Source organism: Molossus molossus, unplaced genomic scaffold (assembly GCF_014108415.1).
Source record: "Molossus molossus isolate mMolMol1 unplaced genomic scaffold, mMolMol1.p scaffold_m16_p_1, whole genome shotgun sequence".
NCBI lineage: Eukaryota > Metazoa > Chordata > Mammalia > Chiroptera > Molossidae > Molossus > Molossus molossus.
Genome location: NW_023425344.1, coordinates 247,727,867 through 247,744,564, shown reverse-complemented (window position 1 = coordinate 247,744,564; position 16,698 = coordinate 247,727,867). Strand labels below are relative to the sequence as shown.

Genomic DNA, 16,698 nt, shown 5'->3' with positions numbered 1-16,698 from the left:
ACGAGAGGCGGGGCCCGGAGGGCCCGTCTTCCAATCAGCGCCGGGGCGTGGCACAGTTCCGCCAATTGTGGCCCCGGAGCTGACGGGGGCCGAGCCGGCCGTTCAGGCTCCGGGAGCCGGCAGGCCCAATGGCTGGGGAGGAGCCCGAGCAAAACGGTAGGGGGCGGTGGGGCGGGACCGCGCCCATGCGTTCAGCTGCGGGCCAATGGGCGGTGGCGGCGGCGGCCCAGGGCGGGACTTGGGGGCGGGCGGAGTCGGGTTGGGCCGCGGCGGCGGGGCCGTCCCGCCTCTCCCGTCCGGCTGCTGCCGCCGCCGCCGCCGCTGCTGCCTGGGGCTTGGTTGAGGCGGACGGTGGTTCTGGGCCGGAGTGTGGCGCCGGTGCCGCTGCGCGAAGGGGCAAGCGGGCAGGTGAGTTCCGGCGGCGGTGTCTCTCTGCGCACGACCCGCGGGCAGAGTCACGCTGTCGCCCCGGAGTGTTGCGAGGCTGCCTCCCACCCCGGCCGGCGTCCCTCGGCCGAGGTCCTGCCCGCTCCCCACCGGCTGCTGTGGGCCCAGGGTGTGGGGGTTTGGTGTGCGCCCTGGGGCCTGGACGGGTGGGCTGGGTGCGTGGGGCCCGGCGGGGTCGGAGAGCGCCGCTTGGCCTTTGCCCTCCGGCCCTTCCGGGGCCTGGGCATGCTCGCCTCTGTTCCGCGTCCTTTCCTGGCGCCTAACGCTCCTGTCCCGGCTCTGCCCGCCCCCGAGGTGGCGGCAGGTGCAGGGAGCGCCGGGCCTCGCTTCGCCCCCCGGGTGGGGCCCGGGCCCCTCTCCCGCGCGCTGGTCTGCTCGGCTCGGCTCTGCGTGCGTCCGGCTCGCGCTCTCGCTTCCTTCCTTCTCGTCGTCACCCCGTGGCTTGGGTGAAAGCTGTGAGGCTTTTATGTTCCTCTCTCTCCAAACCTCCGTGCCCCGGGAACTAGACCCCGCTTCTCTCTCACTTTGCAGTTATAAAAACAGCCGTTGAAAATAGGTCATCTTTCTTCCCACGCGCCCTGGCCATCTTCCACACGTTTCGTGCCCTACTAGGGAGAAGAATTCAGTGCTTTGGAGTTTGTCATTCCGGCATTAAACTCGACCTCCTCGTGGCTCCAGCCTGGCGATGCAGCTCTGCCTCTCCTGTTTCCACTCGGGGAAAAGGAGACGATTCCTGTCGTGTCGGGCGCCACTTGCTGCGGGGGCCTCACCCCTGTCGTGTGTTGACACACTTAGGATCACTTGGAGGGTATTGTTTTGCTCTTCCGAATGAAGGCGGTGACGTTTCAAAAGCAAAAATACTTTTAAAGGATGTTGACAGGTTAATTTTGATTTTACGAACCTCTGAAGAATGAACTTTTCAGCAGTGGACCTGCCCGTATCTTGGTTGTGGTAGTAGTTACACAGTTCTATGCGTTTGTCAAAACTCAGAACTGGACATTGAAACGTGTGAATGTTATCATATGTAAATGATACCTCTCCCGCCTCCATTTTTCTTCTCAGATATGACCCCACTGGTATTTCAAAACTGAACTAACCAGTAATAATCTTGGAGAGGTTTTTGTTACTATTTTAAGTGAATGTATTTAACTCAAGAATATAGCAAAATAAAAGCAGCTTCTCTGTCCACGTTGATACTTAGTAAGACTTGTTCCAGCCATGATATATTGTGTCTGTCTAGACAGGCTACCATGCATGCAGTCCTTTACCAAATTAGTCCCAGGGGCTGCTGTGATTGATATTTTGGTAAAGTTCCAGCAATTTAAGGAGGAGTTTTTCTCTTTCCCAAGAAAGCAGTTTGCAAAGCTGAGTTCTCACACAGCTACAGAACAATCTTTTTATTGGGACCCCTAAACATTCTCGGTTTTTAGTCTTCTGCTACCCCTTTCTGCTTTTCTCTCTGTATATTCAGAATTGTAAGTCACTACCTGAAATGAAACTCTAGTCTGAACAAATGAAATGGTTGCTGCGCCTCATCTCTTCTGTATGCTAACATCTCTGTGTTTTTTTTCCTGGAATAGGAAAGATGTTGGACTTAAGGACTGAAACATTTATGTCTATGGGTGCTATAGAAATGAAAGTTTCTGTTCAGGTCTGCCCATTCTGTTCAGGAGTACATTATGAAAAGAATACTTACGGAGGGAGCCTCTCTTCCTGTGGTGAACTTTTAGGCCACATTTCAAATGATAATTAAATCTGCGTTTTAGAGGCTGCCGGAAAATGAGAAAACTGTGAAGGTTGGATGCAAATACTTTTCCATTCTAAAGTCAACTTTAAAGTTTTGTTTTGAGAGTGACCTCCTTAATATGTAGAAGAGAATGACAAAGGAAATGACAGTTAGGAAAACATCAATATTAGCACAACAGAGGCTTGCTCACAGAAACGTATTGAATTCAGTGAAAAGCGGGCAGCACAGCTTGTGCTGCTTGGAATTTTAGTAGAAGTATGAGTAAAAATCTTATCTTCTAATTTAGGGTTACATTTTTTAAAAAACTAGATATCAATTTAGTTTGAGGCATTTTAAGCCCCTTAAAATATTTGAATTACAAAGTCTTTTTTCTTATCACTAATCTGAAGTAGCATTTAGAAATGTAAGTAATTATTCTGTGTGTGTGCACGCGCGTGTGCGTGCAGTTTGATGGCTATCTCAGGGAGGGTTTTTATCTTTAGAAACTGGTTATCTGTCCTTGACTTGCTGTGCATGGTGCTTCTGTTGGGGGTGGGGAGGAAGAGTTTCAAACGTATTTCCTCTCCTTTTACCTAAATCCTGGGAATGGAGCCTAGATGTTGTTCCTCCACAGAGGAATAGCCATCGTGTATTACGGTGGCATTAAACATTTTTAACCGAGCAGTGACTTTACCTCTATTCTTATGTTATTTTAGAAGTTGCCTGTGGTGGGTTGTTTTCCCAATTAGCCAGCATTCTGTTTGGGCCAGTATTTGATCTGCTGTACACCTTTTTTCTTGCTGCTGTCATACAAGTGTTTATCTTGGATATCCGTTCATCCTGAGTCATATTTAGCCAGTTTAGAGTATCAGACTAAGGATTCCTTGCTTTTAAATTTTTCTAGTTTTCACTTTTGTTGCATTTACAGGTGTGTCTTAGCAAAATTTACTTCTGTACATTGGATTTCCTTTTCTCTTCTAACTTTCCTATTTATAAAATTGGAGATGTTAAATAATTTGATATGCAAATATAATTAATCTACATGTTTATTCTCAAAGTAAATATAACTTTCTAACAAAATATTAATACACATAATGCATTTTTCTATTACAAAGGAGTTGAGACTTTTTTTTAACCTTACTTAGGCTTAAGGAATAAAGCTTAATTAAGTTGGTAAGATTAGAAGTCCTGCTTTTTGTTGTTAAATTCACCCAGTAACTCAAGCCCAGATTAGCCGGGTAGACAGATTTCCAGGTGGGGAATTTCCTCCAGGTTTTGGAAATAAACAGATCATAAAACAAGAGCTACAAAGACAGGTATTGACAGTTTTCAACTGAAATAAAGTTAACTGGAAGAAAAAATTCCAAATGATTATAAAATTCAAATACCAAAGTTAAGACTTTGAAATTCTTTTTTTCTCCAGACAGAAAGTTAATTAATAATCAAGATAAGTCTAAACAGTCTTGGCTGACAATGGAAGACAAGTGCAACTCTGAAGTTAAAATTTTGAAAAGGATCTGAGGGATACTGTTGACCAAGCTAAAGTAAAATTAATATGTGCCCAGGGTCAGTAATGGGGGTGCAGAGGGGCTGAGCAGGAAGAAATGCTTTTCCTGTTTGTGTGTTTTTTTGTTTTTGTTTTGCACTGAAGAATTGTCTAGAGAATGGAGATCATCAGGTGACTATATTGAACTCTTAATAAGTATGCAGTATTTGAGCTTTATTACCTAAGATCCTGCGTTTCACTTGCCACTTTCTTTTGGAATACAGTTTGTTAGAGCATAAGGTGTAAAAAGTTCTATGACTAAGTGGTTTTAAGGTTTCAATCTCAGTACACAGGCATGACTTCAGTATCAGCAGTTCTCTGTTAAGTGCAATTAAGAAAAAGTAAGGATTAGTGTTGAAAAATACTTGTTCAAGTTGCTTTTACCATATTTACTAATGACTAATAAAGTTTCTCATTTGTTGAGTGTAATGCTTTAATATTGCTGCATGTCATGGTTACCAAAGTGGTTTCTGCCGTTTTCCCACCTGTCAGAGTGTGGCATTGCAAAGGTGATTGTGGATGTGCAGGATTGGGCAGGAGCTCATTTGGAAGTTTTGCTCCCATTCCACACTTAAGCTGAGGCCACTCCTGTGTATTTGGGCAAACCAGCAAAATGGCTCTATACTTTTAAAGGCCAGAGATAAAAACCTTCGCTCTAAAGGAATACTATTACTTTGAATTTCAGAAATGACGATGGGAACTTCAGAGCCTCCATAAGTGGGTTGGTTATGAGCTGAATCCATGAAATATTATTGAATATCAGTAAAGTTTGCCATCAAGGTGTGCTGGTGAGGCTCTGCCACCAACTGAGTCTGTCATCTTGCATAAAATTAATTAACCTCTCTGAATTTCAACTTTCTCATCTGTAAAGTGGGCACAACATCTATCTTTATCTGTTGTGTAAAATGCTTACCTCAGCTCCTGATATAGTAAATACCCCAAATTACACAGTTATGATGAAGATAGTCATGCTGGGGAGCTGCAATAGGACACTGTGGCAGGGATGCTCTGGTTCCAATAGCCTAGAAACAAACTGAATAATTGTGTTTAGGTTAAAAAACTCACTTGTTTAATATAGCACTTCTGTCTTGCTAAAGATCATATATGTAATGAAAGGTTTTCGTTGGCTAGCATGTTATATTAAGGGCTGTGGGACCACACCTCACTTTTGCTTTTCAGATTAGATAAGACATGTGCCCTGAATGAATCAATGATTTCACTTGTTCACTTGGCTTGTAGAAAAGCTAGGGTAGTAAGATACCTACAGCTGTAGGTATATTAGTAACATCTTAAAATAAGTTCCAGGAAGGCAGTAGTCCACTGAACCGTGTCCCTCTCAGAGCACATCTGAAAGGTTTTGTGGACTTAGATATATTATATTATATTACATTATACTTCAGTGAGCAGTGTTTTTCTAAGTGGCTTTGTCCACTTCTGAGAAGTATGTCTGGAGGGCATGTTAAGCCTGGAGAAGAGAAGGCTTTTGAAGGGCACAGAAAGCTGTCTTCAAAAATTTAAAGGGTGGTTTCTTTTAAAGGCAGAATTAGGATAGATTGAGGAGGACAGTGAACTTTCCAACAGGGTCGGACTGCGGGGTTCGCAGGTGGAGACTACCACGGGGGTGAAAGAGCAGCAGGTGTTCGGGAAGCAGGTGCCCCTCAGAACCTTGGGTGTCTGCCTGCCTCTGCTACTTGAACCTCAGGTGCACTTGTTAGGGATGAGTTGTTCTGCGTCTTGGGCCTCTCAGACTGGACAGCAAAGTACTTTGACAGCCACATCTCTGCATCCCATTCAATGTCATTGTTCTGAACTTGTGCGGGGTTGAGGATTAGCGCAGGGAGCTCCAAAGGTCTCTTCCAAACCTAGAATTCCACAGTTCTAGAACTCATATGGGAGGAATGTGGGTGGTTCCTAGGTAATTTCTTGAGATTATAGCTATTCCCTTACACTTAACATTTTCTTTTTTTCTGTTAGAAATAGGAAGTGATTATTCATGGTTCCCAGTGATTCTTTGCTTTATGAAAGGTTTTTTGCAACTTCCTTTAAATAGGAGCTTCATTTTAATTTAAGTGTATTTACAACTTAATACAACAGCAGTTTAAAACAAACTATTATGTATTGAAAAATCAGTCAGAAATGGTTTAAGTATCTCTAAAATTGTGTAAATTAGTGGAAAAATAGCAAAAAACTATACAAAGCAAGAAACGTCTGTTTTTTTTCCCAAAATTTCAGGTTTGGGTATGTGTACATCTATATGGAAGCCCAAATTGTTCTGTATGAAGATATAAATTGTACTTACATGCGGTTTATAGGTTTACATTCATCTTTGTATTTAAGTAGCTCCTGAGTTGAAATTAATTCCACCTGTTTGCCTTGACTTGGTACTTCTGAGTGTGGCGCGTCAGGACCTCCTTTGGTAGAGATTAGAATGATGGGTGCTGGCTAGCCGCTTAAACTGGTGTAAATTAGTGTGGCTTGACCCTCCTGCTAGCTCCTACCTCCGTGCAAAGTGAGAACACGTTTTCAGCACACTCTAGCTTACTTAACATGGTACAGTGCAACGTAAAGATGCCTTATCAGTTCCCATAGGAGAAAAGAAAACATCACAAATACTTTTCAATCTGGGAGTGCTTTCATTTTCCTAAACGGTCATCCTATAATTTGTGCTTTTAATTCAGAGTGCAGTAATCTGATCCTAATGGCCTGCAAAGTATTTTAGCGAGATTCTTTTCTTCCTACACAAAGATTAGGCAGACTCTCACACTGCCTTCAAGTACGTTTTACAGCTGGGTGCCTGAGGTAGGCGCGGCCATGGGGCCATTCTCTCCTTCAGTTAAGCCAGCTGTAAAGTTGGGTGCATTGAAAAACAGATGCTGGGATTGAGCTAAGGTTTCCCGGATAAATTGCCAAATAAGAGTAATCAAAAATGTTTATTCTAGTTGCATTTAGTTGAAAGCAACTAAGGAAAAATACAAATATGCATCTTTTTCATTTAGAATTTTTTTTGGGAAAAAAAACCACACAAAACATGCAGCTGAATTCCATCTCAGTCTGTTCAGTATGTGTGAACTATACTTTGTAAAAATGGGGTAAGCATCCAGTACACTCACTCCACCCTGCCATCAGTCAAAGTCCCTAAATGCACTTTGTCTTATTTCTCCTGCACTAGTTGAATTTAGGAAATGTTTCATACTGGATTCTAACACCTTCTCAAACTTACTCTGAAAGTGTAATTTTCCTTCCTTGTTCCTCTCTGTTTAATTACTCTCCTTATGAATTCAAGGAATTCTCCCTGCTGTGAGTCTTGCTTCCCCACCTCCTCATCCCTCAGGGCACAGGTTTGGTCTTCCCTTGTTTGGTTGTCTTTTGCTGCAGCTAACATGGTCCCCACACGTAGACCAGGAGAGCTTGTTTCAGCCAGTACACCTGGGTCTAGAGGCGCCTAGGTGCTGGACCGGTACAGGATTTCAGTTTGGAAGCCGTGGGTCCGCTGCTTGGTTCTTGGCCAGCAATAGCTGAGTCTAAGCCCCCTGACACAGCTGTCACTACCACTGGCCTCGCGTGTGTGGCAAGGACACAGGGAGGTAGGTCGTGGGTGGGGCGTGTCTGACCAGCGCAGAGCACCATGCAGATGCTTGTGGCCCTCGTCATAAGTGCCTATCGGGAACGGACTTATTCCTGCTTTGTTGCTTCCTGACGTCCTGAACACTCATCTGCTTGCGGGAGTCTGGCCATTTCTTATATGTTAGACCATACAGTGCCTCATTCAAGTTTATGGTCTGAAACTCTGTGCAGGGCACTTTGAATTTTCTGTGAAACAAAAGGAAAGGATTAGGTTAGCCTCTTTGAAGGTGCTTTGAGTTTAAAATGTCCAGAGAAGTGATTCTCTTTAAAGCATAGGGGTGAGAGACTACAGGTGTATTGGTTTTGTGCCTAGATGATGATTTGTAGTATTACGGAATAAACTTTTTTGTACACGTAATAACATCTCTGTAATTTGAAAAAAATCCTAGAGTAAAATTCTCTTTACTATAGTTTTTGTAGGTAAAAAGGAGTGACCTTTTCTTCCAGAGATTCCTAAGCAGATTTTCTTTTTTCATTTGAGAGCCTCCAAATACTAACATTCATTGCACACTTTTTTTTTTTTCCTGGAAGGAAACTTCAGGATATGGCCCATGGGAGGTAAGATGAGATCTGAGCATCGTAAGGCTAGCCACTGCTGTGCCACATTTTACTTCTTGACTTTGTTCTTTGGAAATGTAATGTTTTCTCTTTGTCTTTTCTTTCTCTTCCCTATAGTCAGAAAATGGGTAAGAAGAGTCGAGTAAAAACACAAAAATCAGGCACTGGTGCTACAGCAAGTGTGTCACCGAAGGAAACCTTGAACCTGACTAGTGAGCTCTTGCAGAGTAAGTTGTGCGCTTGGCCTTCCTGCTCTTTCGTGGGGTGTGTGCATTTGTGCTCCTGCATCCTCAGTGCTGCGTGGGAGCATTGCTGTCCCGTGAAGCATGCAGTTAGCCATGTGACCGGGGCAAGTTACAGATCTCTCTCTCTCCCCTGCATCTCCACCTGTGAAATGGAGCTGCTGCTACCTGTGGGGCCGTGTAACTATAGCGAGGCCTGGATGAAGTACTGAATGTGAAGCTTCTACAACACAGGCTTCTAGGCCTTTCCTGGGCACTGGTGGGCAGGGACAGTCTCAGCTGCTTTTTAACAGTATGGCTTCGGACCACTCCTTAACCCTTCTGAGTTTCAGTGTTCATCCGTAATAGAGACCACCTGGGGAGTGTAATGAGGCCCATGGGCGCTGGGGCATGTGAAGAAGGTGGGTTATGGGCTGTCAGGCCCAAGGCGGGCACAGCATGCCTCTCGGACAGCAAGCCTTTGGGGTGCTTCCTTACGAGGTGCTCCCCTTTATGTTCAGCAGTTTCCCAGTTTTCACATGGGAAAGTCCTGAGTTTTTGGTTCAAGAAATTAAATATCTTGTTTTAGTGAGTTAGTATAAACTGGTAACTTTTTTTTTAATTGGTGCTATATATGTTCAAATTTAGCTGTGGTCACTTTTTTTTTTTTAATCCTCACCCGAGGACATTTTTCAGTATTTTGTTCAGATAGAGTGGGAGGAGGAGAGAGAGAGAGAAACATCGACGTGAAAGGGACACATCGAGTGGCTGCCACACGCATGACCCAACCAGGGCTGGGGACAAACTGCAACTGAGGTACATGCCCTTAGCAGGAACCGAACCCGGGTCTCTCTGGACCGCAGGCCGACGCTCTAACTGCTGAGCCAAACCGGCCAGGGCTGTGGTCACTTTTTTAAAAAAAATTTTGTTGTTAATCTTCACCCAAGGATATTTTTTGCATTGATGTTTTTAGAGAAAGTGGAAGGGAGGGAGTGGGGGCATGAGGGGGAGAGAGAAAGAGAGAGAGAAATGTCAGTGTGCGAGAGACACACATCAATTGGTTGCCTCCTGCACATGCCCAACCAGGGCTGGGGATGGAACCTGAAACCCAAGCACGTGTCCTTGATCGGGAATCGAACCTGAGACCCTTTGGTACACGGGCCGATGCTATACCCATTGAGCCACACCAGCCAGGGCGGTGGTCACTCTATTAACTAACTACATTTGTCTCATTTTCTTTGCCTCATATGTTTAGATTATGTGACAGGCTAAAACCCAAATAAAAATTTAGCTTTCTCTCCCTGACAAGCAGGCAGCAACTAAGTCTGGGCCGGGTCACTCCCTGAGTGCTGCCATGGACCCTTCTATCCCCTTCCTGCCCAAGAGTGATGTGGGCCCTCCACAGAGCACTGATGGTCTGACCGCTTACCAACTCTCCCCCACGGGACTGGAGGCAGCTTGAGGACAGGCTCTGTCCTGAAGTCCAGGGCCTCAGCCAGAGTTTGGTGATGGAGGAATGAATAACGCTAGTCAACCTTAATGGTTATGAGTCAGCATATAGCTGGTTATTGTTAATTACTAATCACATACGCTCCTTTCCTGGGAGAACAGAGGGGGCCAAGAGGTTTAGCAGGAGCATGGGAAGGGCTCTTTCTTAAACTGATACAGTTGTTTAAAAAGGAAGGAGCTGCTGGCAGGCTGGGTGGGTGGGTACCCAGTGCACAGCCTTCTAAAACACTGGCCTGGGTCTTGGGTGTTGGTCCTTCACTTCTGGTCCTTTGGTGGAATTTCAGCTTCGGTTTTAGCAATGACTATGTCGCCTCTTTTTAAGACTCCCCCAGAGTGCTTAATATAGTGCCTTACACATGGATATGAAATGTTTGTTGACTAATTGTCCTTATGTCCAATTTAATGTTCTCTTAGGGAGCCATTGTTATGGGGCTTAACTAGAAAGGAATGTTGACTTTTAATATTACCTTCTTTTACCATCCAGAAGAGTTTTCAGGGCAATATTTTGCATTTTTAATGTAGCTTTTTAGATTTTCCTGTTCACAAGTATATTCTGAGGAAAATGTATCAGCAGCAAGAATGAGGTAGATGTAAGCCAGGTGCTCACACTTAGGTACTGGAGTCACGGTTGAATAGGTGGCATCTGAGAGTGTCAGAGGGTTTACATGCTTCGAAAAGTATACCTGATTTATGCTTCTCATGTTTATCATCACAGCTGTCATACCTTTGTCCTTTACAAATAAATCAACAACAACCCAAATCCTCTTTCTTCTGAAGACCACAGGTTAAGCTGAAAGAAATGTTGAGACCATGGCTTTTGTGTTGCAGAATGCAGTAGTCCTGCACCCGGTCCAGGGAAAGAGTGGGAAGAATACGTGCAGATCCGGTCTCTAGTGGAGAAAATACGGAAAAAGCAAAAAGGTACATTTTCTGGAACGATTATTGTATTTTAAGAAAATTGTGTAGAGACTTGGCATAAGTCAGAAAGGTGTTGAAGAGTAGTCAAGGTCAAGGTCATTGTACAGGGAGGGGCTGCTAGACTGGGAGAGACAGGACTCTGAGGAGCCTCTAATTTCTGCGATGCTATCACCTTTGGGAGGGGAAAGCTGGTGAGCTTTAGGGAGAAAAATGTTTGTTTCTGCGGGCTAAAATGACACAACTTTCATTTATCTTTACTTTATGAAATACATATTTAAATCTACTTTTCCATAATGGGCTTCCTTCAGGGTTTGAGGTCAGTCTGTATCATCAACACACGAGTATATACTGATTGTTGATGTTTATAACGATTTATGATTAACTCAATCATGTTTTGATTAAACAGGAGATGTGGGTCTATTTCCCAAGCTGTGTTTTTACAGGATATAGTCAGGAGACATCGGATGACTCTCAGCCAGGCTGGCGATGGGGCCAAGTGTCAGTTGAAAAGCCTATTCAATATTCCTATTGTTTTTGTTCTGTAAAGCACAGAAAGTAAGATTGGTATTCAGGGCCACATGGGAGGTGGAAGGAGAAAGCATAATACGCAGCCTGCATTTAAAAGGATGAGAACAACTTTCTTGGGCTCCCTGTTTATTTGTTGTCGTGAAAGTGAGTCAGAAGAGGGTTTGTTTAATTGCTCTCTGAAGCAGTAGCTTGATTGCTCCCCCTAAAACATGCAGCCTTTGGGTTAGATGGTCTCAAACCCCACATGGCAACAGGCCCCTTTAGAAGATATTTATCTATACCAAATGTAGATTCTGCTAATCCTGGCTGACCAGAAATGTGGCTGAAAACTTTTGTATATCCTGCATGTCTTCTGAGTAGAGACCATTGGCTACAACTGACACCAAAGTTAGAGCGCTCATTTGTTCTAAGTCTTAGATTTTCCCTGACAAAATCAGTTTTCTTCATTTAGCAAGGATCTGCATATATAACCGGGCACAACTCCATGCCAGGCTATCCCGCTCCACACATCTAGTTGACCTTTAACTACATGGTGGTGACATGGCCACAGGCACCTGGGCTGGCTTCCATGCCCAGTTCATGTTGATCAAGTTCTTGTCCTCTCCCTTTATTTATCAAAAAAATAATGGTTTTCCCTATGCATGGTGTTTCATCTTTCTGAATATTAAAAAAAAAATTTTTTTTATTTATTTATTGATTTTAGAGGGAGGGGAAGGGAGAGGGAGAGAGAGAGAGAAATGTCGATGAGAGAGAACATTGACTGGCCGCCTCCTGCATGCTCCCACTGGGGATCAGGCCCATAATCCGGACATGTGCCCTGGCCGGGAATTGAACCGGCAACTTCTCGGTGTATGGGTTGATGCTCAGCCACTGAGCCACACCAGTCGGGCCTGAATATTTTAAACAGAGTATCAAGCTGAAAAGTATTTCAAGCTGAAAAATCCAGAAAATAATATAGCAACCCCCGAGAATCTACTACCCAAATCGAGTACATGCCAAAGCCTCACATGTTCAAATTCTGCTTTCCTTCTCTCCCGTCTACTGGTCCCTTTTCTTCCCTCCCATTGTTTATTTTATTTGTATTTGTTTTTAAGAAATAAATGTTATACATATAGCTAGCTGAAGCCCAGGCTTCTATCCCGTCCCCGGCCCTCCTCCTAGAGGTTGTTGTGTTTACTGTGAATGTTTTTCTACTTCATCTGTAACCCCATAACAATATCTGATAGTAAATGGAATTTTTAAAATTTACATGAGTGGTGTACTACTTGATTTTTAAAAATATAGTGTTATGTTTTGGGTTTTACTTGTATTGATACACATAGATCTAGCTCATTTAAATTGCTCTGTAGAATTCTGTTGCAGAACTCTCCAGTTTTGTGCTCTTAGGATCAGGGCTCATCCTTACACATGTTATTTATTTATTTATTTATTTATTTATTTATTTTTAACCTTGCCCGAGGATATGTTTACTAATTTTGAGAGAGAGAGAAACATCAATGTGAGAGGCAAACATCGATCCATTGCCTCCCGTACCTGCCCTAACCTGAGATGGAACCCTCAACCTTTTGGTGTATGGGATGATGCTCCTCCAACCAAGCCACTCAGACAGGGCACACCCACTGTCTTGTACGCATGTGAGAGCTACTGAGTTTTGTTTTCATGGGAATTTTGGTAAAGCAAATGTGTAATGAGAGAGATAGCATGCTGACTTACTGGAGAGCTGCTCTGTGAATCTGCAGTAGTTACGAAGGCTCTCCCCCTTTCCTGTCTTGTTACCAGCAGTCGATATTCATATTACTTGGGATCCATAAATATGTAACACACAGGGAGTTAAGGATTTTCATTCACCTTTTCTGTCACTACGTACTGTGACGGTCAGGTCATGAGCTTTGATTTTGTTTCAAGATTGGAGTGTTACTACTATTTCTCGTGTTAGTTACGTTCTGTTTTTTTATTTTCTGAGAGTAGCATGAATGATATATGTCCTAAAAGTAGCTCTTATTTTGTAAAACATGGATTGATACAGGTCTGTCTGTTACTTTTGATGGAAAAAGAGAAGATTACTTTCCTAATCTAATGAAATGGGCCTCTGAAAATGGAGCTTCGGTTGAGGGTTTTGAAATGGTTAATTTCAAAGAAGAGGGCTTTGGTTTGAGAGCAACAAGAGATATCAAGGTGAGTTTATAAAAAACTTATGGTCGGGGGGGGTGTCTGAATGTGTCTGGATTGTGTCATGTAGAGGACACAGGACATGGAGACAGATGCCTTGGGCTTATTCCTAGCCTTATGGGTGGGGGTGGGGGGCAGGGTGTTGCCAACACTGCCTCTCCTGCGCAGTGGACCCCTCGCTGACCCCGTGTTCCAGGCAGCCCCTTGCTGCTTGTCCTCCTTGGGAGCTGTGCTAATAACCAGCAGCTGGGGGCAAGTCAGCTCACATTTCTGAGCCTCTGTTAGGAGACCATACAACATGCCTCACGGGATTCTGAGACTGAAATATAGGGAAGGATGTGGGCTCAGGTGGTTTTCGGGCAGAGCCCATGAGGCCCTGTGGTTGATTGGATGTGGATGGGGGCAGGGGTCGGGGACAGGCAGTGTAGAGGATGCTTACCAGTTTTCTGGAATGGATAACTGAGAGGTTGGAGGTACCACTCACTGAAACAGCAAACCAGACCTGATAGGAAGGGGAGAAATATGTATCTGCTGAGGGCCGAAGGCTTTTTCTTCTACTCTTGGCCCTTCCTTCCCTATATAGGGAGCCTCTCGCTCCTGCCTCTCCTAGAAATACTCTGATGATTTGGGAGAAGGAACTGGGGTTGGCCTTTTTCTTGGTGAGAACTGCTGCTCCCATGCATTCACTGTGCTGTGCTCTCTCCACCCTCTTAAGTTTTCCAGGGCCAACCACACATGGGAAGGCCTCTGGGGCTCCAGTTCTGCCGGTAACTAGGTAACTAGGTGGGAGGTCCGGTTAATTCTGGGAAACAGTAAATGATGTTTTGGTGACCTCTGTTGGAGTCTCGTGTGTCTGTCAGTTGGTTCAGAACTTGGTAGAGGAAATGAATGTTATTATTAGGCCCCTTCAAACTTCCAGCAACACTTTTGGCCAGGTTGTAGTTAACCTTCCCCTGATACATTGATGAACCATACTTTGGTTTATTAGATATTTATGAAATAATCCAGTATGTCAGTGTATCTTGCTTGTCATTATACCAGGCTTCCCCAAAAAACCAGGTTTCTTCCTTTATGATGCTTAAAGTCTATAGTAAGGAACAAGGCCCATGTAAACATTATTCAGATAGTAGATGGATGTTGGTAAATGGCCAGAGTAAACAAGATGGCACACATTCTTCTCTTGTAGCCCACAAATAACATCATTAGTGTGGATGCTGCCCAAAATACTTTAGCTGTGGTCTGTCTTCACTAAGTGCAGGGATTTTTTTAAGCTTTACTTATTTTTTTATAAAATCACCTTTTTAAAAAATTTTTTTTCTTTATTGATTTTTAGAGAGGAACGGAGAGGGAGAGAAACATTGATGAGAGAGATCATCAATTGGTTGCCTCCAGCATGCCCCTTGACGGGATTTCGCCCACAACCTGGGCATGTGCCCTGACCGGGAATCGACCTCTTGGTGCATGGGTCGACACTCAACCACTGAGCCACACCGGCTGGGCTTTTTAAAGCTTTATTGAGGTATAATTGATATGTAAAAAATTGCACATGTTTAATACATACATTTGGTGAGTTTAAACATCTGCACACACCCATGATACCATCACCATGGTGAAGGAACTACATAAATACACATACAGGACATACTTAAAAAAAAGTGTCTCACTGCCAAAATGTGTGTCTCGTGGGCTTATGCTTTTGCATATTTTAAAGACAGGTATGTAGAGGAGGGACTGTTACTCCAGCTTCAAACATTATAAGATGTTCTAGTTCACATGGATAGAGTCGATTTTTTTGCTGGAGCTAGAAATTTTGTTTTTAGCACTTAAGAATAAAAGAAATACCTTTGTGTTTTACCCCAAGTTGTTACATTTGTTTCAAATGAAAGTCGAAAGTCTCCTTTGGTTGTTTGTCTTCTCGGTACATATAGTTTTTCTACTGGAGTCAGGATTTTAAAGCAGCTTCCACCCCTTTAACGACACCATAAGTGCCTACATTTAAGAGGCATTGGGCCATTAGAAATGTGGTGCCGATATGCACCCTTAAACTGCCCTTCACATGTGGTGGGGTTGCTGCCCGTAGACGTGGTTGGAGTGGAGACTGTAATGTGTTGTTTTCATGATTCTGTCTTCTTCCTTTTTCCTCCTAGGCAGAAGAGTTATTTTTATGGGTTCCACGGAAATTACTAATGACTGTTGAGTCTGCTAAAAATTCAGTTTTGGGTGAGAATAATTTCTGATTGTTCCAAGCAAAGTGAAAATGATAGAAATGTATACAATTTCCTTTTGTGGAGCTAGGGCCCTATTTGGTTGTTTTCTCAACTAGTGAACTTTCTCTTAAAAATCACATTAGGTGTTTTGCATGCTTACAATCTGACATAGTAGACAAATGTTGACAGAGATGCACATTACTCTAAACATTACAGGCTGTTTCAATATTTCCAAAATTTAATAATATTAATGAATGCTTTTTAAAGGAGTGTGGAACTTAACGCTGTTAACTTCTGGGTTACTTCAGGGCCCTTGTACTCTCAAGACCGAATTCTTCAAGCCATGGGAAACATCACACTGGCTTTTCACCTGCTGTGTGAGCGAGCTGACCCTGACTCTTTCTGGCAGCCCTACATTCAGACCCTCCCCAGCGAGTATGACACTCCTCTCTACTTTGAGGAAGATGAAGTTCGGTTTCTACAGTCCACACAGGCTGTCCATGATGTCTTCAGCCAGTACAAGAACACAGCTCGGCAGTATGCCTACTTCTACAAGGTCATCCAGGTGAGCCACGGCTGCTCTCTACCTGTCTGTGTGACAGGGTCAGGGAGAAAGGAAAACTGATCCCACAAATGTTCCATTGGACACCTCAGAAGGTACGCTTCAAGAGTTTGCTTTTTTACATTACATGTATAAGGTGTTCTAGTCCATTGTTTCCATTTTCACAGAATTATCACTGAAATAGGGTTTTACCATATCTGACTTCATCAGTGTCCAGTGTTAATATAAACAGCAGTTGTTCCCAAGTTATGAAAGTCACTGAGTTTGTCTGAAAACAACGGATACAATGAAAATTTAAACACTATAAAATGTAATTCAACACAGTGCTCTGCATATAAATTTTCCAAGAAAATGAAAGTCCATTTGTGGTTCTTCATATATATTGGTACTAAAATACAATTAGTTTACCAAATTATAATGTAGATTGTTTTTTTAATCATCTGAGGATATTTTTCTATTTATCTTCAGATAGAGTGGGAGTGAGGGAGGGAGAGAGAGAGAAAAACATCAATGTGAGAGAGACATTGATTGGTGCCTCCCACAGGACCCCAGCTAGGGCTGGGGATTGAACCGCAACCGAGGTACATGCCCTTGACTGGAATCAAACCCGTGACTCTCTGATCCGCGGGCTGATGCTCTAACCGCTGAGCAAAACCGGCCAGGGCAATGCTGATTTCTTTATT

The 16,698-nt window shown here is 43.6% G+C and overlaps 1 protein-coding gene across 4 annotated transcripts in view; it reads left to right on the top strand.

Moving 5' to 3' along the window:
* Positions 1–277: 277 nt before the first annotated feature.
* Positions 278–16,698, top strand: part of SETD3 (SET domain containing 3, actin histidine methyltransferase) — a 63,248-nt gene continuing 46,827 nt past the window's right edge. The window contains exons 1-6 of one of the 4 annotated variants that reach the window (XM_036262363.1): positions 278–408; positions 8,019–8,128; positions 10,460–10,552; positions 13,104–13,252; positions 15,394–15,466; positions 15,762–16,018. In XM_036262363.1, coding sequence (XP_036118256.1) covers positions 8,026–8,128; positions 10,460–10,552; positions 13,104–13,252; positions 15,394–15,466; positions 15,762–16,018 — 675 coding nt within the window. In that variant the 5' untranslated portion in view covers positions 278–408; positions 8,019–8,025. Of the gene's footprint in view, positions 409–7,874; positions 7,902–8,018; positions 8,129–10,408; positions 10,553–13,103; positions 13,253–15,393; positions 15,467–15,761; positions 16,019–16,698 lie in introns of those variants that run through there. The other 3 variants (XM_036262355.1, XR_004959661.1, XM_036262374.1) reach the window with 3 other exon arrangements.